The following is a 25,050-nucleotide window of genomic DNA, read 5'->3' on the forward strand; positions in this document are numbered from 1 at the left end:
TCATCGTCAGTTTTTAAAAATTTACATTTAATTTAGACCTTTCCACAATAAATAAATTACAATCGAGACTTTAATGTGTATGAGCAATATCGTTAACTCGGTATTCATTCTCAACGCTGCTCGTTATTATCAATACATAAATGAATTGTTAATTTGGTTCGATACAGAAGTGGATTATAATAATGATTTTCGCTACTACTTATCTCTAAAGAATCGCAATACACTCGTTGGTGTCGGACCCGTCTTTGTGGTGAGCCTCATCCGTTATACGTCAAAGTCAGCTCATCCAATAAATATCAATAATCAACCGTCTTCATGTTAATGCTCAGTGATTTCATAGTCAACTCGGAATATTCTAAAGCTGGCCGAGGACCCTCTCATAAGTTGCAACTTTTCTGCTTCAATTCAGAACCGAGGCTCGGGCCCGACTGTCGTACCTCGCAGAACGATTCCGGCCTCAGTGATTTCATAGTCAACTCGGAATATTCTAAAGCTGGCCGAGGACCATCTCATAAGTTGCAACCTTTCTGCTTCAATTCAGGAGCGAGGCTCATATTCATTAAACAAGTTGACTTTATTAGATTTATAACGGAGGAAGCTTGCCACAAAAACGGGCCCAGCACCAACGAGCGTATTGCGATCTCTAAAGATAAGTAGTAGCAAAAATCATTATTGTAATTCACTTCTGTATCAAACCAAACTCACAATTCATTTATGTAACGATAATAGCGAGCGGCATTGAGAATGAAAACCAAGTTGCTCATACACTATTAGAGTCTCAATTGTAATTTATTTATTGTGAAAAGGTATAAATTAAATTTACATTTTGAAAAACTGACGATGATTGATTTATGCCGATTTCCTTAATCCTTGTTTTATTACGTAACTCAAGTAATATTCAATTAAATTAATGTGACACACACACACACACACCTTTAAGGGTACAAACAAAACGGAAGATGGTACAACCGGGTACGAACGACTCGTAAGCAGCACTCGGGTTTAAAATATCTTAAAAAATGGCAAAGTTGAGTTTTACTCCTATTTTGAAAATTTGGTACAATCATCCTCTGAAGGATAAAAACAAAACAGATGTAGGTACAAACGTGTACGATCGACCCGGAAACCCGCTTGTGGATTCGAAATATCTCAAAGAGGGATGCTAGCAATTTTTCCAACCCTTTATAATTTTGAACTCCTTGGGGAACAAACGGGTATAAACCGAGCTTAATTTAATGCACACTTAAAATTATTTTTTTTCTTAAAATCGGGTGCCAGGTTCACATAGGTCTCGTGAACGCGCATCTGCATCTCCACGCGCGCGCGCGGAGACGGAAACCGTCGAGCTCCGTCTCTTTTCGAATGTACACCGGTTATCATCGATCCCATCATTGTCCCTGAATCGAAAAGGCGTTTCGGAGATTGCCTTAAGATCGTTTTTTTTTTCAGCAAGATACAGAATCGAGAGACTCGTGACACGCAAGAAATTACATTTGCTGCCAGCGAACATGTGTTACAGTCGTTCACTGTCCTCTTAATAATAAGGGAAAAAAAGAAACCTAAGTGTTCCATCTTGAATACATCGTCAATTAAAAATTAATGATGTTTTATATATAATACGCGAATTTAAATTATTTCAGGGATTACAAAGATTATAAAAAAGATTATATTGAGGATTACAAAAAAGTCTAACGTTAAATAAATTAAAAACTCATTTACATGGAGGAACTTATTATATTCCAATAGTGTAAAATAGTACAATTCTACACATAGATTCAACATTTTTAGCAAGTCCTGATAAGAAACAAGCAGCTGCAGCATTTGAAAATTATATGAAGGAAAGCTCTTTGTTACATACAAATGGTAAATATTTTTGTGAGGATTCATGGCACGAAATGATATAGCGCTCCAAAATGACTGCAAAGTATATGTAATATATTACATAATAAATATTATAAAAAGTGAATCATTCAATCCAAAATTTAGACCAGCCGAGTTTAAAAATATAATAGCGGAATTCTTATTAGAGTCTTCAAATTGCATTAAATTAGATATTTGTCAATATTATTTTAGTGATCGCATAATAGTTATTTGTAATACATGTCGACGTTTGGTACACCAATTTTGTCTAAAAAATAAATTTAACGACACGACAAAGTGGAAAAATCCAAAAGCAAAATATAGATATAAGCCGTGTACCAAAGGTTTTCGACCATGGATGTGATATGTACAATAAATATGTATGTAAAGATTCCGACGAGCCAATTCGATCGGTATTTTTTTATTCCGTTCTTAACATGATTATATATGGAATTTGAATTTGAGCGATAGTTTGATTAACGCAAATGCGTTTAAAAATCTATTGTTTCTTGATGTCGATTATCCTATGCAATCATTTTATCCTACATTAACTGTTGGACAATATGGTTTTAAAGAATTGCGCAAGTATTAGGATTCGGTAAATATAATCTAAATTTTAGATCAAATGATTCACTTTTTATAATATTCATTATGTAATATATTATATACATGCCGTAGTCATTTTGGAGTGCTATATCATTTCGTGCCCTGAATCGTCACAAAAATATTTGCCATTTGGATATAACAAGGAGCTTTCCTTCATATAATTTTAAATACTACAGCTGAATAGAAACCGTAGAAACGGTATTTAAATCACTAATGAGATAGAGAAAGAAAAGTCTGTTGATATCTACTGTAATATCAAATAATGATTAACATTAAATTTAAAAGTTACAGGACAGTATCTCGAAGATTTGAATAAAAATAAATCCATAATAAATATAATATATAATGTATTGTAAAGTATTTATTAATTAATTTACGAATTTAAAAACAATTAGAAAATATATTATAAAAATTACGACAAACTTCTGCAATTTCTATCACGATAAATAAGAACAAACTTTAGAATTTATTAAATAGCAATATTTCAATTTGTAATTTTCGTAAATTAAAATTGTTCTAAAGATGTAGACGTTAGTTTGATTATTTGCTTAAGATTTTCATAAAATTTCAATAACAAAAGCCTTTTAAAATGTATTAGAAGCTTTCCACAATAAGCCGTTAGTCACTACTCATATCACACTAATTGAGAATTAACCAATCGTAGTCAAATATTTTTCTTACATTCAACTGTGATTCGTCAATTCTTACGATTTACAGCTTACGAACTGACATACGACGTATTGTAGACAGCTCATTAAAGAATATAACTAAGAATTAATATTTAATCATACTTACTTTAAATCATCAAGAAAAGACTTACTCTGTACGTAACTAATGTATTTTTTCTGTCAACCTTTCATTGTTTTGAAATAGAGATAAAAAATACTCCCAGTGTTCACCAGTATGTTGCGCAGCAGCGAAGATTGAATAATAATCTATAAAAATACAAATGTATTCTCTATAAAATAGCGTTCAAAAAATAAATAACACTTTACGAAATAATAATTTCTCTAAATAAATACTTAACAGGTATATTTTTCTCGTAAATATAAATAAAAACTAATAAGTTTTTTGAGCGAAGCCGTGAAATTAACAGTTACGGCAGTTCTGTCGACAGTTCTGAGTAGCACCTCAAGAATTCTAACAAAAGTTCTTATCACTTGAAGCCGTGAAATTAATATTAAAAAAGATATCGCGCTTTTTCGTACGTGTCGCAAAATTTCTATCACGTACCCGAAAGCGAAAAAATTTTTAACAGTTCCGGCAGTTCTGTCGACAGTTCTGAGTAGCACCTCAAGAATTCTAACAAAAGTTCGTATCACTCGAAACCGTGAAATTAATATTAAAAAAGATATCGTGCTTTTTCGTACCATGGGTCGCAAAATTTCTATCACTCAAGAGCGGAAATCACGCGATCCGCTCGCGGGACACGGTATGCAAAAAACATGGCGTCGCCCCGATTCGTCGGTCGATCGTTTTCGATCGAAGGAACGCGTCAACGATGTCCCGCATGCCGATTTCACGTCTCACGGTTGACAAAGACCGGATTAATCGCGGTCGTACTTGCTAAATAAGTACGTCGCGCACATAATTCGCGGCCGACAAGTCTCAACTCCCCTCAACGTCCTACGCGTCCGCGACTCCCCGCAAAGCGTGCATTGTGCAGACTGAAATTTTTGTTTCCGGTTTCCGGCGTCTGCACAACGATAGCGCGGTGTACGCGAGTCAATTAAAGATTGTGACCGCTTGAAGAGATCGAGAGGGGCAATATTAAACGTGTGTAAATCCCGCGTATTATTAATAAGCGTGTATATTAATTAATAAATAGCCGATATATCAAAATTTTTAGTATATAATCGATCGTTTTTGTTCGGCGTCTCGGCGTCATTTGATTCGAGTAGTGCTCTCGATTGCCTGAAATAGGCAAATAAAGCAAATTTTATTATGCAGAAAATGCAAAACGCGACACCCTTCGAGAATTGTATGATCGAGTCTAAAAAAAAGATACACAATTACAACAGAAATAATTATTGCAATAAAATAGCATTGTTATTTTACGTATATTTACTATCAATATAAAAAAGCAATCGATTAAATTTTATAATATAGTATGGTGGATTTAAAAAATTTTTATTTCCTTTATTTATTAAAATAAAAAATTATTTATATTTCAAATTTTTCTCTTATTAATTTTGTTTCTAGAATTAACAACGTTGTAATTGCTTGATAATACTTTATAAAATTAATCTCTATAAAAACCTGTTAATAAAATTAATTTATACAAAAGGTATATAAGGAATCATGTAATACATGTTAAAATTCACATTTTGATATTTTATAATTGATTATATTAATTGACAAGATTAATTTTTAAAAGAAACATTTATAAAAAATGGATTTTTTCTCATCTCGATATTAATACAAAAATGGATTTGACTAGATGGCTTTTTATATCTTATACGATGCATTCATCCACGAAGATTTATATTTGACATTTGTTCCGTTTCACTGCAAGATACATTCCTGGCTTCAGCAGCAGATTCGGCTTATCCTTCATGAGAGAGCCATGGAAGCCGATGCGAAAGAGTGCAAATTCACGAGGAGCAAATGAAGCTGAGAGCGCAACGAGACGAGCGATGAGGACTCATGCCGAACAAACAGATCCGAGAAATCTTCTGTCCAGAGCGAGAGCAGACAATGTGGATATTGAAATCGATCACGATCATGGCAAAGACAGAAAAACCTACGGTACTCCTACCTCTTGTTACTTAATCTAACAATGCAACAACATCGCGTTACTTCAAATGCAATCATTAATCGTTTATTTCTAAGTATTTAAAATAAAAAGTATAAAGTTAAAAAGAAAATATACAAATAGATACAGCTAATAAAGATTAACAAATTTATTCAACAACTTAATACATAGATAATATTTTCTTGAAAAGTTTTTATAACAAAAATATATCCTAGTTATAATATTGATTGAAAAGTTGAGGCTCGAAGCAGAGTTAATCAGGTTACAAAAATTATTGTCATCGTTGCAGATTATCATATCTCCCCAGAAAGGGGAGACCGCCGATTATACAGGCCACATTCCAGGAGTGAGGGGAGAAGTTGCGCTTTCCAAGAAGTACGCTCAAGCCGCCAGAAAGAGTCGTGGAACGTGTCCAGAGGGAAGACGTGAAGAACAGCTCAGGGTTAATGACACGAACGCCGTTGAGAGTCTTTGACGAAACGGGGCAAACGCGTGCATGGGGTGACACAGGAATATGTTTTCTAACTGCAGCATACAAAAAATAAGAATAAGTGTTCAGACATCGGAGAGAAGAAAGAGACAGTTGAAAATAATAAATGTAGTAAAAGAGCAAGTGTTATAAGTAGAATACAAAATATTTCTAAACATATGTAACTTCAGAGATTATGCCATGCAGACTTTACTGTCAACTTTACTTACAAGTTCTAAACGTTTCTTATACATAACTTTACTTTGACAGTATCGAAAGGAGCAAGTAAATGTGGAAGAATTAGCAAATAATCTAGATGAAAAATTATATATGTTCGAATCACGAAAACTGTCCCAAAATTTATAAGGATTATTTTTTTGTACTCTAATATTTTGAACGATGGTATACAAGTAACAGTAGATTCTGCTGTTTTCTAATTTTCGGACATAAATAATTTACAACAGATTATTCAAATGTAGAAACATATAATTAGACAACATATAATTATTAAAGCATGGAAAAATGTATTCCTGCGCGAATAAATTTATTAATTGATTAATTAATTTATTAATTGATTTATTAGTGGATGAGTACGTATTTCAGTCTTCGTCTATTTCATCGTCTGAACCGTCATGAATTGTACTTAATACTGAATCCAGCGATATAAATCCTATTACATCGATAATCTGGTTCAATTTTAAGACAGTCTCGTTGTAAATCGGAAAAGTACACATAAGATAGTGCCAACTGAGAAAAATGCGTATCAGAGAGGTGCGCAAATGTGTTTTTAAAATATTTCGCACAATTCACCTTCACTATTCAAGCTTTTCCTCCATCGATCAGGATTGGAAAATTCAATATATATATGATCTTCCGACAATGTACTTTGAATTTTTGTACTGCAATGAGCACCGCTCGTATTTGAATCACTGTTATCCGCCGAGACTTTCTCTTTTTTTTTGTAACTGGTTCCAAGCAATCCATTTCCTCTAACAATAAGTTGTCATCATCCAGGCTCCTTTTGTTGACACTGTTACTGCATGTTGGTTATATCAGGCATCCGTGTGCTCGTATTCCCTTTCCCTTGCCCAGTCATTTAGTCCAGGTACAGAGATCACAATACACGTTTGTCTCTCGGCATTTTTTTATTCTTCTTGGAGTACATCAAAATTTCTTTGTGCCGCTGTATCTAAAATAAAAGTTAGTAAATGTTACATAAAACACTTGTTAGATCTTACGTCTCAACGATAATGTATGCAGTACACGAGATATGCTAGTCTCAAAGCATCCCACACTTGAATTGCATATTATTTTTAATCTCTAGCTCTGCTTAATATCCACTACTCATAAGGGAGCAGGAGTAACGCAACATCTCTATAGAGTCACATAAAATAGCTCTAAAAATAAATAGAAGTCAAATGTTACAAAAGGAGATAATTTACCAGGCAACGAGCTGCCACCCCTGTACATTTTACATCTAACATCACTCTCCCCAGTATTCTACGTGTTCTTCATCTCGTAATTATTCTGCTTAAAATAATACTCAGACCTCTATTTTGAAAATTTGGTACAATCATCCCCTGAAGGGAGATATTATGCATACGCCATTGTGGACTATTATATTTCTAAACTCGGCTCTGGTCTAAAACAACAAGTCATCATAACATCAAAATGACATCAAAATGACGTTAAAATGATTATTAAAAGTCACTTTTCGATCAGCTATGAGTTAATTTAACGTTATTTTGACGATATTGCAACCTGTTGTTTTGGTTGAGTATCTTAATTTGTAAGAATAACTTTTTTCACTTAAATAATTAATATATATATATATATATATTCTTAAGTTATTAATATCGTTAAATTATATTAATAAGTTATTCTTAGAGAGATAACACCTCATATACCTATACTTGATATATCTATATTTTTGCATACTTTTCATACTTTTGCATACTTTTTTGCATACTTTTTTTTGGAAAAATGATTTTAGAGTAATTACTAAACTCATTAATAATTACTCCATTAAATAATATTTTACTCACTTCATCATTAAATTCCATTTTGCCGCTTTTATCACCGCTTGTTGTGACTAGTTCTGAGTTTCTGACGCTAGAACTCGTAACACCGGTCGCGCCAGAGAGGGATCTGGCGTGACTGCATGAGGCCGCCTCATTGAGGCGTCGGCGTGACTGGCGTGAGCAGAGAGGATCCTTCTCATCCTTCTCTGGCGTGACTGGCGTGAGTGCCGTGAGTCCCGCGACGACGGCGCCAGGCGCGGCTGTTGATCGCGTTAACCTCGCGGTGATCGGTTTACGTTTACGTCGCGTTGCTCCTAGTTGCGTTTCTAACCTCAAACCATCTCAAGCCATGGGTGATTCTGAACAGGACCCGGGTGATCGGATCGACGGCGACAGTCAGAAGAACGATAAAATGTTCACTCTGAAGAAGTGGAACGCCGTGGCCATGTGGAGCTGGGACGTCGAGTGTGACACATGTGCCATTTGCAGAGTGCAGGTTATGGGTACGTCTTGGTTATGTTTTCGTCAACTTTTCCGCCTCATTTTCCCCGCTATATTTATATATTTTACAGACGTATTTATCGTCACGGCAAATGTTGCGTTACGTTGTGTGATCATAATTGTCACATTCGCGCAATGAGAATTAATTCATTTATATTTATTTACTCGAAAACGCAAAACGTTGTTAATTATATCCATTTCCGTCAGTGTAGATTACACTGTAATCTTAGTTTAACTTACTTTTCATCTGTTTTTTATAATTCTAAGAATTAGAAATAAATGAAGATTTAGTTTAACTGAGAATAAAATTAATCTATGTTGGTAGAAATGAACATTAGATATTTTATAGCTCAATAAGTAAAACTAGCAATTTGCCAGAGCAAATTCGAACAGAATGTCGCAGCAGATTGGTACCTGTGTCAGTACCAATCAACTGACCAGTCAATTGTGTTAATGCATTAAGTGTTCTGCATCGGATTATTAGCGAAAATTGAGCGGAATCGGACATTACGTGATTATTTAATGATTAAATGATTTAAATAATTAAGAAATGACAGTTTCTATTTAATTTCTTTAAGCAATGTATTGTACTATTTTATTCATAGATTATGCTATATTTTTGCTGGTATTTTATCGATAGAATTTATAGCAGACGTGTTGCAACATTCTGTATCTAACAGATTTGACTTTCTCAGATGCCAGAAGGTCAATCTGTATCTATTTGTGATCACAGTGTATCTATAGACAACTTTAGTCATATCGTTTTTTTATAAATTCATGTGTGTGTTTCTATACTTAAAGCTGCCATACTAAAACCTCCATATATTTACAAGTACATTTACTTGCACATTAATATAATAGCATAGCGTAACTGTCCCTATTAGTGTGCCTTGTACCTATTAGTGCTTTTATATTTAAATAAGTCATAAAACTAAACTGGTACAAATAAATAGACAAAGTATTTTTTTTTTAGAAAGTTAATACATATTAACTTAATCAAAAAAATACTTTGTCTATATATTTGTACCGATTTATTTTTATGACTTATTTAAATATAAAAGCATACTAGTAGGTATGTACAGGACACATAGGGACAGTTACCCTAGGCGTATCTAGAATTTCTGTTAGAGAGGGCAAAAATTTATCTTTGCACAAAACTTGCAACACTTAGTATTTAACTGCAAAACGTCCTCCAGAAAGTCACAGTGATATTGGCCAAATAGTTGGCGTTATTATAATTTTAGACTATGATCAATGAGCGTTTTATCATAAAAGTAATTTTTATAATTAATTATTTTCCTTGTTAACATTTGGGAGGGGAGGGGGAGAGAAAACACTTTTGCTGCCCCTATCTTGAGTATGCCCATAACAGTGTAATCACTGTATACAGTGATTATAGAATGTTTACTTTTTATTGAGTCATATATTTAAACATAATTATTAACGATTATAATTATTAAATATCTTGTAATTTTTTTAGATGGATTAACAGTTCATTAACTGATAACTTAAAATCGAAATTGTAAATTGCTGAAGATCAAAATAAAAAGATATTCTATCTCTTAATGTTCTACATTAAGCTTTATATTTTTAATACATGATGATATAGAGGGCATTTAAAAATTCATACACCAAGACACCGCTATCACAAAAACTTTTATGAAAAATTGAATAATAAAAGTCGCCGAGATCTTTATTTTATTTTGAAAGATACTTTTTAAAGTATATATACTTACTGTTTTGGCCGATTATAGGTGCCGATTAAGCCGATCATAATGTTTATGAATTTTAGTGATTAGATAATTTATAGGTTCATAGATATTAGACAAAAAATTATGTTGCTGTCCATTTTATGAACATATATTATATAACATTTTATCAATCAATTATGATACTTTTATAGAGTACATTGTTGTATGATAGTATGTGTACAATATAATAACACAATATCTTGTGCTTTAATAATTAATATTATTTAAAGTATAAGACATGGCTATTTAATCGTTGCTTGTGATGGGCCGATCTAAAAACTAATATTTGAAATAAAAATTATTTCTTTTATTTAGAAATTTTTTTTATTAGTTTCGCGAGAATTTTCGTATTTTTTACAAGAACTTATTTTAATTTGTGAATTTTGTACATTCTGTACATTATGTAGCATTATTATAATTTTTATCTTGTTCTTACTTAATTAGAGTATTCGTAATTACGCGTATTTGTCTAATGAAAAAATTGAATAGCATTGTTAATTATATAAGAATATTGGAAGAAGGGTAAAAAAGATTGGAACAATAATTTTACATAAATCATTTTATGTATAGATAGTCTTAAAATATCATACCACATAATAACTTATAGATTACTCGTAAACTTAACATGAGTATTAAATTATCAAAAATATTCCGCCATCTTCATTGTGCTTTGGCAAATAGCTTATGAATAAGCGGCAGGTATTACTTATAGTAGCAACAAATATAAAACAGTAAATATGAGAAACGAAGAAATGCCGTGATTGGTCGTTGTACTACGAAGAAGAGTAATTAATGTTAATTCTCAATTCTCACGTAAAACAAGATAATTGTACACTTATTGCTTTATATGATATTATTAGAGTGAGTCGTACACACATTGAACTTTGCACAATCGCAAAGAAATGATTTTTTTGTTCGAGCGGTATTTTCACAATTTCAAAATGAGATTTCCGTGGATTTTGTTCGAGCGGTACTTTTTTTTACATTAATGTTAAAAACGAGACTGCGCGCTGCAAATGACAACCCTGTTTAACGTGCGCGAGCGAGAAAAGAAACTACGAGAAACGTTCCGCCACGACGTTTCCTCATCCTTACACTTCTACCTATGCATACGAGATTCGTTACTAATGAAATCCGACTCGGACGCACGCAACTACAAGCACACTCTTGATAAACTTATTTAAAAAACGTATACTCGCGCGATTTTCACGTTTTTCCAAAACGTGTTCGTCAGTTGTCGATTATGATATGTTATTTAGTTTGCGCTGTGCCAAACATACTGTGAGTGCACCCGGTCTCGCATGCAGTAAATTGGAATAAACAACAAAGCTACCACTTATATAGCATTAACATTGGATACAATTTGTTAAATATTCACTTCATACAAGCAATACAAATGTTTGAAAGACGCGAAGTGCAATGCCGGTGTCTTTTAAACGCTTAAAAATTTCTTTAATATCTAAATTTAAAGATATATATTTCTTAAAATCAATTTTGATTTATTTTAATTTTTGAACTTTATCACTATAAAAACTATGTAAAATATATTTTTTTAAATGTATACTCTTTTTAATAATCTCAATTTATCATAAGTGATAAATTGTTGATAAAAAAATATATAAATATATTATATATCAATAAGTTAAGTAAAATGTATAAATAGTTCCTCTATAATAATATTTCTCACAACAATTTGCCAGCGAATTGTTCTATAGTTAAAATTACTTGACCGGGAACACTCAGGTCAGGTGCCCGACGCAGCTTTACCCTAACTTTCGAACATAGGCGATTCAACTATATTACATTTGTCTGAGGTTCTCCTCCAACGCTACTCTTACGTAGACTAAGAACTCGTAAGACTTCATCTTGGCTTTACAACTACTTACGCTCTTTCACTTTTCCTAATCCTTCGCTTCAGAGAATAAAAATATATATCTGCCATATATCGTAACGCTTAAATTATCGTACGTACATTTAAAATCACATTCCACATTGGTATAACAGCCATCCGATACCAAGCGTCATTTGTTTAATGCGAAGATTACGATAATATGCGATCATGGGCTGCTGGAATCATATCGTCCCACTTACGATCAATTTCTTCTGCCGATTAACTACTATCATAGCTCAATTGTCTCTCTTTCTCTCTTTCGCTCTCTTGTCTCTAAATTTCTGTTTAAAATGAAAAAAATGAGGCAATAGAAAAATAATTGTTCTCGTTACGATTGAAGACAGCAACGACGATTTTCGGACGTGGATACGCTATAACGTATAGATCTCTCTGATTATTTACAATTTACAGTTATGATGACGAGAACGCGGTTTTGGTCTTAAAATTTATTGTCGCGTGGGAAATTCGCCCCTGTTCGAAAGACCGGCTTCTTGGTCGGCATATAATATATATATACACATATAAGTACGTACATTATTCGTGCTTCTCAAATTCAAGGTGCACGTGACGATTAACAGAATCTATGCGGTACCACAGCCCCACGCAAATTACGCCATAAAAAAACGCGCGCGCTCGCGCGCGACTAGCGTTGAACTACGCGTACGCCTCTAACGATAGTATCATCTGTTATACTCTAATAGAGCGATATCAACTTGAGGTAGGCCTTGTAGGACTGTCGGGAGTAATAAAAACAATTGCAACTACACACCTAGTCAACAGCTGATAGTCACATATCGCGCGCACATTTCCCCGGTGGGAAAGCGTATAACACATTTATATCTCACGAAGCTAATTAATTGGCCTCAGAATTTGGATTCTCGACAAGGTTGGCACTAATTCGCTAGCTCTGATTCTCGCATTGGACATGAATAAAGTCAAAGCGAAATCTGCCGAAGTCACGTTTCACGAGGCTAATTGAAGAAGCACATGAACGAAGACAGTTTTATTTGTATCGTAAAATTACCAGTTTGGAAGTATAATCGAGGAATTACTTTAGTCAATCTTTTTTTAAATCGATTTTCTCAAGCTCTTAGAAATCGCTATTGCGATAAATCTTTTAACCGACTGGGACTTTTTACCTGCTTTGCTTCTTCAACTCGTTTAAAGAGATGTTGACCTCATGAGAAGCTTTCGTCCGCGTATTTCAATATGCTATTCAGATCTACAATCGATTTCCGATTCTTTATCGGTTATCTCCAAATCGCTCTTGCTCAAACTCCATTATAACAAGTAGATTTCGCGAAAGCGAGCCGAAGATCTCAGAAATGAGAACAAGATAGAACAAGCCAAGGAAGAAGAACAGATACGCTTCTCTTTGACACGGAAGAGAGAAGATATAACCTCCGAACTTCCCTTTAAGGGAAAGCATATCTGTAAGGGAATCTTTCCCTTAGGACACTATAACGAGTCCTATTTCTCATTCGAACGGGCCTCTTTGTCGCGAGCCGCGATTGATAGTACAACAGCTAGCACGACATCGGCGTCGGCTTCATATTGGCGACCGCGCTCATCCTTCTAGTTGGGCCCGTAAATTTCTTCTCAATCTCCTCGAGCGACCTGCCGCGGGTTTCCGGCACGCTGACGATCACGAAGATGAAGCCCACGACGACGATGATGCCGAACATCCAGAAGGTGCCGTGCGCGCCGATCACACCGATGACGTCCTCGAAGGTCTTCGTCACGATGAAGGTGCACAACCAATTGAAGCTGGTCGCGATGCTCGCGGCGGAGCCGCGGATCTTGGCGGGCAGGATTTCGCCCATCATCAGCCAAGGAATCGGTCCGAAGCCCAGCGAGAAACCTATTACGTATATGATCAGACTGACCAGCGGCAGCCAGCCGAAGTCCGACACGTCCACGCCCAGCGACTTCACGTAGAAGAATCCGCCGAGGGAGAAGAGAGTCAGCGCCATCAACACGGCGCTTATGTACAGTAACATCTTTCTGCCCAGCTTGTCGATCACAGACGCGGCCACGAAGGTGGATATGAAGTTCACGACGCCGATAATTATGGTCGAGATATTCTCGTCGATTGAGCTACCAGCGTCCTGAATGACAAAAAGAATGTTGTTTGTTGATTTATTGTCCGGCTTGTATTTTTCAAAATTTGAACATTTATTTGGCATCTATTTCGCGCATCAGATCATCATCTCATTTTCGTGATTTAATTGAAACTTATTGTTTAAAAATGATCGAATATTGGCCAATAGAGAAAATTATCGACTAATACGTACCTGGAAGATTTGCACCGTGTAGAATATCACCGCATTGATACCGGACATTTGTTGGAACAGCATCAGTCCCAGAGAAATGAGGAGGGGTGTGAGATGTTTACTCTTTAGCAACTCCGAAATCGTATTTTGAGACTCGTTTCGCTCGCTGTCGAGGTATTCCTGATGTATTTTCTCGATCATCGTCAATTCATCCGTTATATCTGTATCTTTACCGCGAAGCCATTGAAGAGATTTTCGGGACATCTTTGCTTTCCCCTTGGAGATGTACCATCTTGGTGTCTCCGGAATTACGAACATTAAAATCAAGAATGGTAACGGTAAACACGCTCCCAGCAGCGCCAGTTGTCTCCAATCCATATGCATACCCGCTACGAAGCATAGTAATATTCCTGCGCATTGAATATGAAGCTTTTATGAGTTTATAGGACATAATTTACATATATATAATAAAATATAAAAATAAATATATATATATTTATTTTTATGTTTGAACAACATTCAATAAGTTAAATATCTAAATATCATATTAATTTCTTTCTCGGGTAAATAAGAATTTTAATATTTTTATATCTACATTGATATTTTCTAATGACGTTTTATTAAACGCGTATAAATAAATCGTGAAACTTTCAATTCTATCAATAGGTATTTTTAGGCTGAAAAAAGTTTTAGCAACGTAACCCATGCACGTTTAAATCAAGCAGAGTTAAAAAATTTTTGTTTCACTTACCGGTGTTACCAAAAGCGGTGGGCATTAAACCAAGAGTACCGCGCACTTCTGCCTGTATCGTTTCACCTAAGTATACAGGTAACGCTAAAGAGGCAACACCTACGGCGAAACCGCATATTGCGCGTCCAGCCAAAATCATTGGGATATTGTCAGCAAACGCGATTAAGATCCACGCTGTAACAAGTATCACATCATCATATAACGGTTCATCATTAACGTACAATGAAATTCGGAATATAAGGGAAATTACGTGTAGTCAATTAAAATAATTTGATGGAAGATAGTAATAGCAATTATATGATACGTTAGGTATTAGGATAGTTCGCTCATTATATCTCGTCGACTCAATACATTATATTTTATTACATAAAAATTCTTTCGTGCTTTCGACAATCTTACCTCCGATAAATGGAAACGCTGTGCCAAGTATCGTCTTTTTCCTTCCTATATATTCGATGAGCGGCCCTCCAGCGATACCACCAATAAGTGCACTCAGCGGCATAAGTGACCCGATCCACATGCCCTGTGACACAAAATTTGGAATGTGATGTATAATTCATGAAACTTTAATTGATTTTTAAAAAGATTTTGTTTGGACATTATCATTTACTTCAAGTTTCTAATTGTCAAATTAAGTATTAAATTGGATATCTAAAGTTTATTTTGAAATTAATTGCACAACATTTTGTATATACATGCAAGCAATATTAATGCAAAAAATTAATAAACTTCAAATCTGCCTGAATGTATTATGTAATGTCTTAAACTTTTAATATAATTTTTTTTAATATTCCGTGTACTCTATATGGTAATTGTTAAAATTACTATAGCTATTCGGCATAGAATTGAATAAGATTTAGGTCGAGTATATATCATGTGGCGCATATTAACAATCCACGATTTAAATTCATCGTTCGAATAACAGCGGTGTATATCGAAGCAATACTAACATAGTTTTATTCATCGCAGATCCTTCGAATACAAATAAGGTCGGGAAGCCGCAAAATGTCAAGGAAAACAATTGCGAAGGGCAACCATCGATCATTTCGGTTACTCATTCGTTGTCGTGCGTTTTAATTAAGTTATCGCAACGCAGAAGCGAGTTACGAAATCTTTATCACAATTTATCGAGCCACTAAACGTAGAATAATTGTTGTAATAATATTGTTACAAAATAATTTGGCGTAACGGACAGTTGGCAGTTCTTAATATGATAGTTTTTAACGAAATATCATTTTTTAATTAATTATTAGAAAATGACTAAACCCAGTTAATTATTAGAAATATTTTATGAATTTTACATTACTTATTTAGTTCATTAAACAAAAATGTATATTTAGAAATATATTATTTTTGGGGGAGGTATTACAAAAATTAATTTGCGCAATCAGGTAATTATGCTTTCCTCTATTAATAGAGATAAAAGTATATTCTGTATTGAAGATTAAGGATAAATTTACTCAAATCTTAATATCTTTCGGAGCAATCGTAAAATATCATTGCATAGAGAATCCATTAATTATATAGTGTTCATTTTCACCAATGTAATTTAACTTTAATCTCTCATTAGAAAGTATTCTAATTCTTAAATATAATAATACGCATATATCCCCCTAAATAATTATATTGGTATGTTAAAAAAATATTAATATATAATAATTTTATTCTCTTTTGCTCTCAAATAATATATTAACGCGGAGCATCCCGAGACACATATATATGTTCTACATCGCGATTCATCTGAGGCGTGAACGCTCGCTTTTGAATATGATACGGAAGCATCTCTACGCTCGCTTACATATCTGGAATCAATTTCCGATATCGTCACGACGTTGAGACACTTACGATCGAGTCGGCGTGTCCGACAAAGTGACCAATCGCGTTCGCGGCCACTGGGGCACAACGTCTCCTTCGCCAATACGATCGCAATCAGGTCATCGTGCCCCTGACCAGGCGCCAATGACGCACTTGAGGTTAAACCTTTTAATTATCCATTGACCCTTCGAATAGCGAAGGTCGTACCTTTTCATACGCATGCGTAGCTCGCGATAATTTATAAGTGACGCGTTTACGTCGTTTGTCATCGGACGTTTAGCATCGGCTTCCACTTCGTATTGATCCGCAACGCGTCGCCGATAAACAATTCCGTCGGATTTTTCCTTGACATCATGAATTTAATTAAAATGTCTTTAAACGGGCGCAGAAACGTGCGCTATCGCGATATCTAGTTTGCGATCTAGACGATCTAAAAAAAAAAAATGATGTCACAAATACCCGTTTAACATTCTCTGGTAACTTCAAATAATAAGATACAGATGGTAAAAACTAGTAACTTTTGTTATAAATAATGTGCATAGATAAAGAACGCAGATACTGATCTGAATTCAAATTAAATAAAAGTATAATATCCAGCGATTTTGAAAAGAAACTTCTCCGCAGAAAATAATCAATCACGAATAAGTAGTTGTTCTTACGCTACCGCTAAACGGATAATACGTATAATTGGCGGTAGATGTTCAAGAAACCGTATCCGATTCCCACAATCTTCCACTTCCGGATTAAAATCGGATCCTCCATATGATTTCACGGTCGGAGCGTTCGGAGATATTGCGACTTTATTCTGAGCGCTTTTATGAAAATGCTCGTCGAAGCTCACTTGTCTACGTAGCTTTTACAAACTTACCGAAATACACGGATGCAAAGCATACCTATGCTCGATTTGTCTTTTTGTACAATAAATTTTCAACGCGTTTAAGTAGATGAGTTAAGGATTATCTGAATTATACTATATAAAAAAAAATTCAGCGATTGCTGGACTCACCATCTGTTTGGTGACTTCGAAATTCGTCGTGTTGGTGTTGTTATCGCGCATGGACACTAGTGCTGGCGATGTATAGGAAGACGAATAGCCGATCTGCATCGAGCCCAACGACACCGATAACGCAGCCAATATCTGCAAACAAATTGCAAACAATATGAAAAATGTACAAAGAACGTGAACATGCTTTAACTCTTCAGATGTACATTAGTATAAAATTAAAAACCCGTTTAAATCTCAAATGAAGAAATGTGCCGGAATAAATTCAATCGATAAGGCGGATTGTCAATAGACACCCGAATAAATGCAATCGTAAACCTGTCGTGCACAGAGAAGAAACGATCACGTAGAAATTGCGAGGATATTTACATGATTTTTCTTTTTTAACATACGAATTATATATCGCTGCCGAGTATATTTCCCTCTCGTGCACGCAATTATTATTTATGTAAAATATAAGTATTTTAAAATACCAAAGATGTTATACGTAACATTTGTTTATTTTGATCTAAGAATTACATCAAGATTATATTTCTCGAAAATTGCAGAATGTTATCATGTATATGTTTTTATTCATGTTTTTACACGAAAAATCGCCGTCTAGTTATTTACATCATGATCTATTGGATATCCTATATTAAAACATTTTTTTTTCTCATTGTATTTTTATTTATCTATATACTTCAGAAATTACTTTAGAATTAAAAAAAAATATTTTCTTATCTTCAAAGAAGTTCAGAAAATTTCCGAAGAAGAAACCAAAAACAAACAAAAAATTTCGGTCTATTAGCTTTTACCTGTGTGATTGTACATTTTACTGCAGGCGCGTTTACCGGCACTTCGATGTTTACATAAGTGTCCGCTCGTAGGAGAATCTTCATGATTACGAATAGATCGAGGAACCTATTATGACACTATTTTGTAATTTCATTTACAAACACAATTTTCCAATTAATGAGATTTTGGTATTGATTTAATGTATCGTTGTTCGATGAAACAAACGGCATTGTTCTCCAATTACAATGTAAAGGCTATCAGAATCGCAAAATATCGGAGAATTGTTTTGGATATTGTCTGAATACCCAATAGGGTAAACTGACAATAAGTGAATTTATTCCAATCAGAAATCTGTCCGAATTGCGGAGGACATCATTACTGCTTATTCCGTCGAATAACGATGGCAGATTCAATCCAAAAGTTCTCAATTTTGGAAACTTGTGTTCTCGTATCAGGTAAATAGTCTTAAATAATCTTAGCAAACGCGGTTGTAGAAGAAATCGAATAATCGAGCCTTGATCCTTCGAGGGTCCCGTGTTCGGGACGAGAGACGAGAAACTCACTCTTGCGCGCGTGGGGACTGTCAGAGATCGATATCTCCGATCGGATTCGGATATTGATTTGGCTTAATCAACAAAATGGATATCGATCGCGCACTGATCGCGAATGGAAGTTTTCGATGTCACAGTATAGTACAAGCTATTGACACTTGTGGACCGCGCCGGGTGATCTTATATAGAGAGCGATGCTGGGGGCCGGCCCCCAGCATCCCTTCCCCTCGTAAGCCACGTCGTTGAGAACTTCGTAGATCGCTACTGCCATATCAGATGATCGCAGATACGTCAAACTGACAAAACGCCTTCGTTCACGCCTTTGAGGCGACACGCGGTTCCAATTCCGAGCGGGGGGTTGAAAGGGAGCACATGTATATATATCTTTGCATATATACATACAATATTTTTATGGCAGCAATTTCAAAATTCGATAATAATAGGTATATATGTGACTCGTGTGTTTCAATATGAATACCGTCATTAAAGAAACTTTTGTTTTGATTCGGTCTTGTTTTTGAAAATACATACGTATATTACATTAACATATTTTCTATATTCTTGTTGAAAAATTTTGCATCGTTTCCAAATATTGGAAATTATAGAACCGACGATAATGTCAAGTCATAAATTTCGGTGGATTGTAAAAATATCTCAAGAACATTTATTGTCTAATTATTTAATGATTTAGAATATTTTTTGACGGAAAGTAGCATAGAATATCTACGAAAATTTTATCAGGGACAACTACTAAAGAATTTATAGAATCTATAATGCACATAACATACTATATATTCTCTGTTACATGTTTACATATATTCTTTATTGATACATTGTGTTTTCTGAATCAATAAAGACTATATATTGATAATAAAGAGTTTGTTGATACAGCATACATCGAGTATGTGTACTGTATCAATAAAGACTTAAGTATTTTATTGTTCTTTCAACTCATGTTTAATGTAATAACAAGAGCGTTATTTTAACTATGTCTATCAATTCTTCAATCAACATCAAAACTGGGTTACTCGTTGTTTTCCTATTTCCGTTATTTCGGTTAGAATTATCACTATCTTAACTCCGCAGCAAATTCGCTATAGCGAAGAAAAGAAAGCAGCTAAAAATTGCGTTAGCATTTTCTTAATTGTTGAAATGTTTTTCTTGAATTTATATATGATATACGATAAATATATATAAATAGAATGTCTCCTTGTTAATCATAACGGATTCTTTAGCTACTTTTTGCGCCAATCTAATAACGCACGTAACAATCGTTTTGTTCAATGCCTAAATTTTATCCAACTGACGCAAATTTTAAAAACTAAAATTTAGAACGTTTAATGAATTTCTCAATTTTTCAATTTTACAAGTAAATGTCGATGTGTGTTTGTTTGCCTTATTATTAAACAGATTATCATTTCTTTAATAGAAACCTAAAGATCTGATTATAGCTAGTCTGATTATAGCAATTATTATTGCAACATACAATTTCACGTCTTTTTTCTACGTATAAAACTTGCTTCATCTATGTTTAATGACATGCACAGTTCATGTAAACGAAAATAAATTAATCTTCCACATAATACAAAATAATGTAATAATTCTGGCGGCGCCTATGATGTCATTGGCCATGAATATCGATGGCAACCGCAAGAAAAGTGCCAGTGTTCAGCGTTATGCAAGGCTGCAATATTCGTTACAGGGTTGCGTCTGCTTTTCATTCATCCTTTTTTGTTCTCGCACAATTGTTATTGTACCGACCATTTCGATCGCGTAACAGACGGCATGGAATTATTAAACTGTGTGTATATAATTATGGAGCAAAATATGTATGCGAAAATGTTCCAATTCGCGTACGAATGTTTTAATAGCTTCACTATAACAAGAATTATTTCAATAACTACAAAAAAATGCTTTATAATATTAGAACTATTTCTACTATTATTTTTATATTTTTAATATATTTGCGAATATAAAAATTTAATATAAAAACGTAAATAGATATAACAACTTCATTAACGAATAAAAAAATTGTTTTCAATTTAATTAATAAAAATATATAATAAAACAATTGTTCGTTTACTTATTTGAGTATTAATTATTAAATAGTAATTTGTTAATTATCTTACAATTTACTATGAAAGAAAAAGAGAAAGTACATGTCTATATTACGAAGTAACTTTTATATAGGCATGATTTTATTAGAGAAGTAATTTCTATAGATTTGATTTTATTATTTTTAATTTATTAAAATTACGGTTTTTACACGGAAAATACGATAGTTTCTATAGACAGATAACGTGTTACAACATTTTAAACTTCAAATTTTGCGAAGCGCGCGAATGCAGAGTGACGTAATATCTGACGGACCGCACGTGTGGCCATACTACTGTAAGGCCGCGCGCCTTCTTAAATCCAGTAGTTTATTCTCAAGAGCGTAACTCAACTCCCATCGATAAAGAAGGAAGAATGATTTTCAGTCAGTAAACGTGAATAGTTCACGATAATTGGATGTATTGTATTCTAACCGCATCTTAACCACACTAGGGACGATTTGTGAAATGAGTAGAAATACACTCGTTTGCACATAATAGGTAACGTTGATATTATGTGCGAGGAATACGTGCGAAATTTCATTATGTATTATTTGCAAGTATTGCTTATGAGATAATCATCAATAATCATTTTCAAAATGAAATTTGTGATCCGTAATTTTTTCATTAATTTTTGCTGATTGTATTGATAACATTCTGCCTTGTCGATTGAATTTCACATTTCAAAAGAGTTCACATAAGCTGTGTTATTATCATCATTGATCTGATTAGCCGTAATTCGTCTTAATTTTATTTTTATGAATTTGTCAATAAAGGGAAAAATTTTGCATCTCGATTCATTTTAAAATATAATCGATTTTAAATTGCTCGAAGAATCTAGTTTTGAAGGGAATTCCATATAAATCCGTGGAATATACATGATTATGGAAACTTACCTGTGCGGCAAATCGTACCCAGGATTGCTTGGGCTCCTTCTGGAACTCCGAGGACGGCAGTCGGATGGGCTCCTGCGTGTCCTTCGGCAATTTCATCTCTTGAGAATCCATGAGGATGTTGATGCTGGTACTTTCGTCGCTCGACAGCAGTGGATCTAGCTGCTTGTAATCGACCTCTTGGTCTTTGTTGAGCGGATCGTAGATCCGCGACCTGGTTAAGGCCTTCTGATGATTGTTCCTCAAGTTCTCGGCATAGTAGTGATTGGATCCCTTGCCGGCGTCGCCGGAGAAGTATCTCTTCTCGGTGATGAGGGCGGTCTGGCTGTTGAAGGGACTTGTGTTCGTCACGAGGGTGGCGTTCGACGAACAGTCTAGGGTGGACCCAGAACTGGACGCCGAAGATCTGATGACCGGGGACACCCTCGGATATTTGGGCAAAACGCTGCGCTCCTGAAATATAGAATTAACATTTTAACGATACATCGAAATTCTGCACTTTTCAAAATCACAACGAGATGGACATTAAAAAAATCATTTCGGAAGAAAATATTGATATGCACGAACAGAATTTTTGTTTGAAGAAAATATGAATGAGACGACAATTGGACTTTAAATAGGAAATCCACGAAATGTGCTATCATTTTTTCATATGTTTAATGTGAGAAAATAGAATCGTCATTGGTCGCGATCAGACGAAGAACGTAAGCCTCTTCCTCGCTAATTTTTTTTTTAATTTTAATAAAAAAGACTTTGAAAGTCTTTTGCAAGAACGGACGAGTTGAAACCGGAGATAACTGCAAGAGAGCAGTCAAACCGGACATTACCGGATTTCGACTGTTCCTCTTTGCGATAAAGTTCCACGCGTAGTAGACAGATTATAATAAACATAAATTCGGACCAAATGCTGCACAAAATTTTAAAAATAATACGACAATTAGGAAAATCGCTCATTTAATGTGAAGTTTTCTTGAAATTTATTTCCTAATATTACAATGAAGTAATCGAAAGATTTTATTTTTTAATTTATTTTTTTTCTTCTACTTTTCGAATAATTTTTTGCAATAAGAATGTAATAAAAAAATTGCAAAGATACTTTAGTGTTCCTAACACATTTTATCTTTCACGTCACATATGACTTGTCTTTAATAGAAATCACTTGGAAATTTTTCTAAAATCATCGATTATTTTTGCGAGAGGATAATAACAGATGCGAAATCCGCGTAAAATACGATAAAACATATCCACGTATGAAAACTGCACATTAAGAGGATCACCGGATGCAAAATGATACAAAGATATAAGAACTGTAAGAAAAGGAAAGAGCAAAGTATAAAATGAACAAAGCCGCATTACCGATCGCCGAAGAACGAACGTCCGTTTAATCGCTTAACTGTTCACTCGAAGGTATGAAACATCAAAGTTGGACTATTTATACTGTTTTCAAGAATCACTTTATCAGGAATCGCGGTGAAAATATGCTAGTAGAGAGAGGGAGCCGAATCACACACGGTAAGAAAAAAATAGAGGGCAAGTAACGTCTGCAATGGCAGAAAGAGACAGAGAGAGAGAGAGAGAGAGAGAGAGAGAGAGAGAGAGCAAGAGAAGAAGGAAGAATGTGATTATCGAATGAACCAATGACGAAAAGCCAGTGGCAGAGAACCAAGCGATGATGATGCTTGGTCGGAGATTAGATGACTTTTTTACCCCTGACTGATGATAACCCGTCTTGAACTCCATAAACTATCGACAAGAGTACGCCGTCTTCGCGAATGTTTCTCTACTCGTATTGACGCAAAGCGTGATAAGAGGGTTGTCCAATTCGATCTTAAAGTCGAAATCTCATAATTATCACATTCGAGAACAACCTTGCCGTAGTAAATAGTCCAGCCGAGATGCCGACGACCCCGTAAGTGATGAATGTATGCTCTTACGGAGATATCTTAATTTAAATAGTTTTGACGTTAGTTTTCTACTTATGATCTTATTTATCTTTCGCTTTATATATTTGTTCCTTTTCAATAACATGTTTCAATAACATGATATAGTACGACTCGAATTTTTATTTTTCTAATACGAAAGTCGCCTTTATTCCAGATAAAGATGAATGATGGCGAAGTAACTATGACGACTACGAAGTTTGAAACTTTTAATATTGATTCATCGATAGCCAAGTCATATTTGCGGGGGCAGTTTAATTCATTGAGACATACCTAAAGATATCTAATAAATATTTGCTGATTTATAATTTTTGCGGATTTTTTATGAATATTTAAAGAGAAAGGCGAACGGTCAAAGAATTATTATAAATTGCTATCTTTGTGCAATTTTTCCCGCAGAACAATAGGAAAAAATAGCACAGACTTATGAATTTTAATTATTCTTCTATTCTTAATTATTATTATCTATTTTCTATGTTTTACAGTGTAATTATATTGCTGCACTAATTGTAAGTAAAAAATCTAGCATTTTAGCAATTTTGAGAAGATAGATGTTAAAATTTTTTAGATTCAAGAATTACGTGCAAAATTATGTCACTAATATTTTTTACTTTAGCATCGAATTTTGTATTTTAAAAATATAAATACTCGATTATAAAATTAAATGATTTTTGTTTAATATTTTTTGCACTTTTTTTCTCTTTTTCTCTCTCTGTCTCTCTCTTTCTCTCTCTCTCCTCCGTCTCTCTCTTTTTTTTACTTTTACATTTATAATAGTATTCGTCGTAGTATCGAATAGAGAAGTACGTTAACTTACAAATGATTATAATCGCCGGTCTTGTCGTTTTTCACTGAAATTTCGTTGTGACTTCTAATAAGATCTCGTTTAGCGTGTTCTATTAGCGGTATAACACTGAGAATAAATCAGTGCGATAAAATCATTAAGTAGACACTCGAAATGTCGATTTCTGTACCCCTTCTATTAAAAAGAAGGAGTTTATTAAATTTTACGGCGTCCGTCACGAAGGTTGAACATTAATTAAAGCGAAACATATGCATCGTACGACAATCGGACGAATGTAAAAGTTGTCCTAGACGCG

The 25,050-nt window shown here is 34.3% G+C and overlaps 3 protein-coding genes across 5 annotated transcripts in view; 2 read left to right on the plus strand and 1 right to left on the minus strand.

Annotated features, from left to right (window-relative positions):
* Positions 1-4,929: 4,929 nt before the first annotated feature.
* Positions 4,930-5,746, plus strand: LOC105459629. Its single transcript, XM_011705806.1, has 2 exons — positions 4,930-5,214; positions 5,425-5,746. The coding sequence occupies exons 1-2, from the start codon at positions 5,022-5,024 to the stop codon at positions 5,694-5,696; spliced, it is 465 nt and encodes a 154-aa protein (XP_011704108.1). The 5' UTR covers positions 4,930-5,021; the 3' UTR covers positions 5,697-5,746.
* A 1,995-nt stretch (positions 5,747-7,741) lies between these two features.
* LOC105459623 (RING-box protein 2) overlaps positions 7,742-25,050 on the plus strand; it is a 47,397-nt gene continuing 30,088 nt past the window's right edge. The window contains exon 1 of the mRNA XM_011705797.1: positions 7,742-8,214. Within this exon, the coding sequence (XP_011704099.1) occupies positions 8,061-8,214 (154 nt within the window). The 5' untranslated portion in view covers positions 7,742-8,060. The remainder of the gene's footprint in view (positions 8,215-25,050) is intronic.
* Positions 10,508-25,050, minus strand: part of LOC105459622 (facilitated trehalose transporter Tret1-like) — a 32,005-nt gene continuing 17,462 nt past the window's right edge. For all 3 annotated transcript variants that reach the window (XM_011705796.1, XM_011705794.1, XM_011705795.1), the window contains exons 2-7: positions 22,014-22,463; positions 17,700-17,831; positions 15,278-15,401; positions 14,879-15,052; positions 14,149-14,537; positions 10,508-13,962 (exon numbers count right to left, since the gene is read on the minus strand). In XM_011705796.1, coding sequence (XP_011704098.1) covers positions 13,381-13,962; positions 14,149-14,537; positions 14,879-15,052; positions 15,278-15,401; positions 17,700-17,831; positions 22,014-22,463 — 1,851 coding nt within the window. In that variant the 3' untranslated portion in view covers positions 10,508-13,380. The remainder of the gene's footprint in view (positions 13,963-14,148; positions 14,538-14,878; positions 15,053-15,277; positions 15,402-17,699; positions 17,832-22,013; positions 22,464-25,050) is intronic.

This window comes from Wasmannia auropunctata, unplaced genomic scaffold (assembly GCF_000956235.1).
Source record: "Wasmannia auropunctata unplaced genomic scaffold, wasmannia.A_1.0 LD334174.1, whole genome shotgun sequence".
Lineage (NCBI taxonomy): Eukaryota > Metazoa > Arthropoda > Insecta > Hymenoptera > Formicidae > Wasmannia > Wasmannia auropunctata.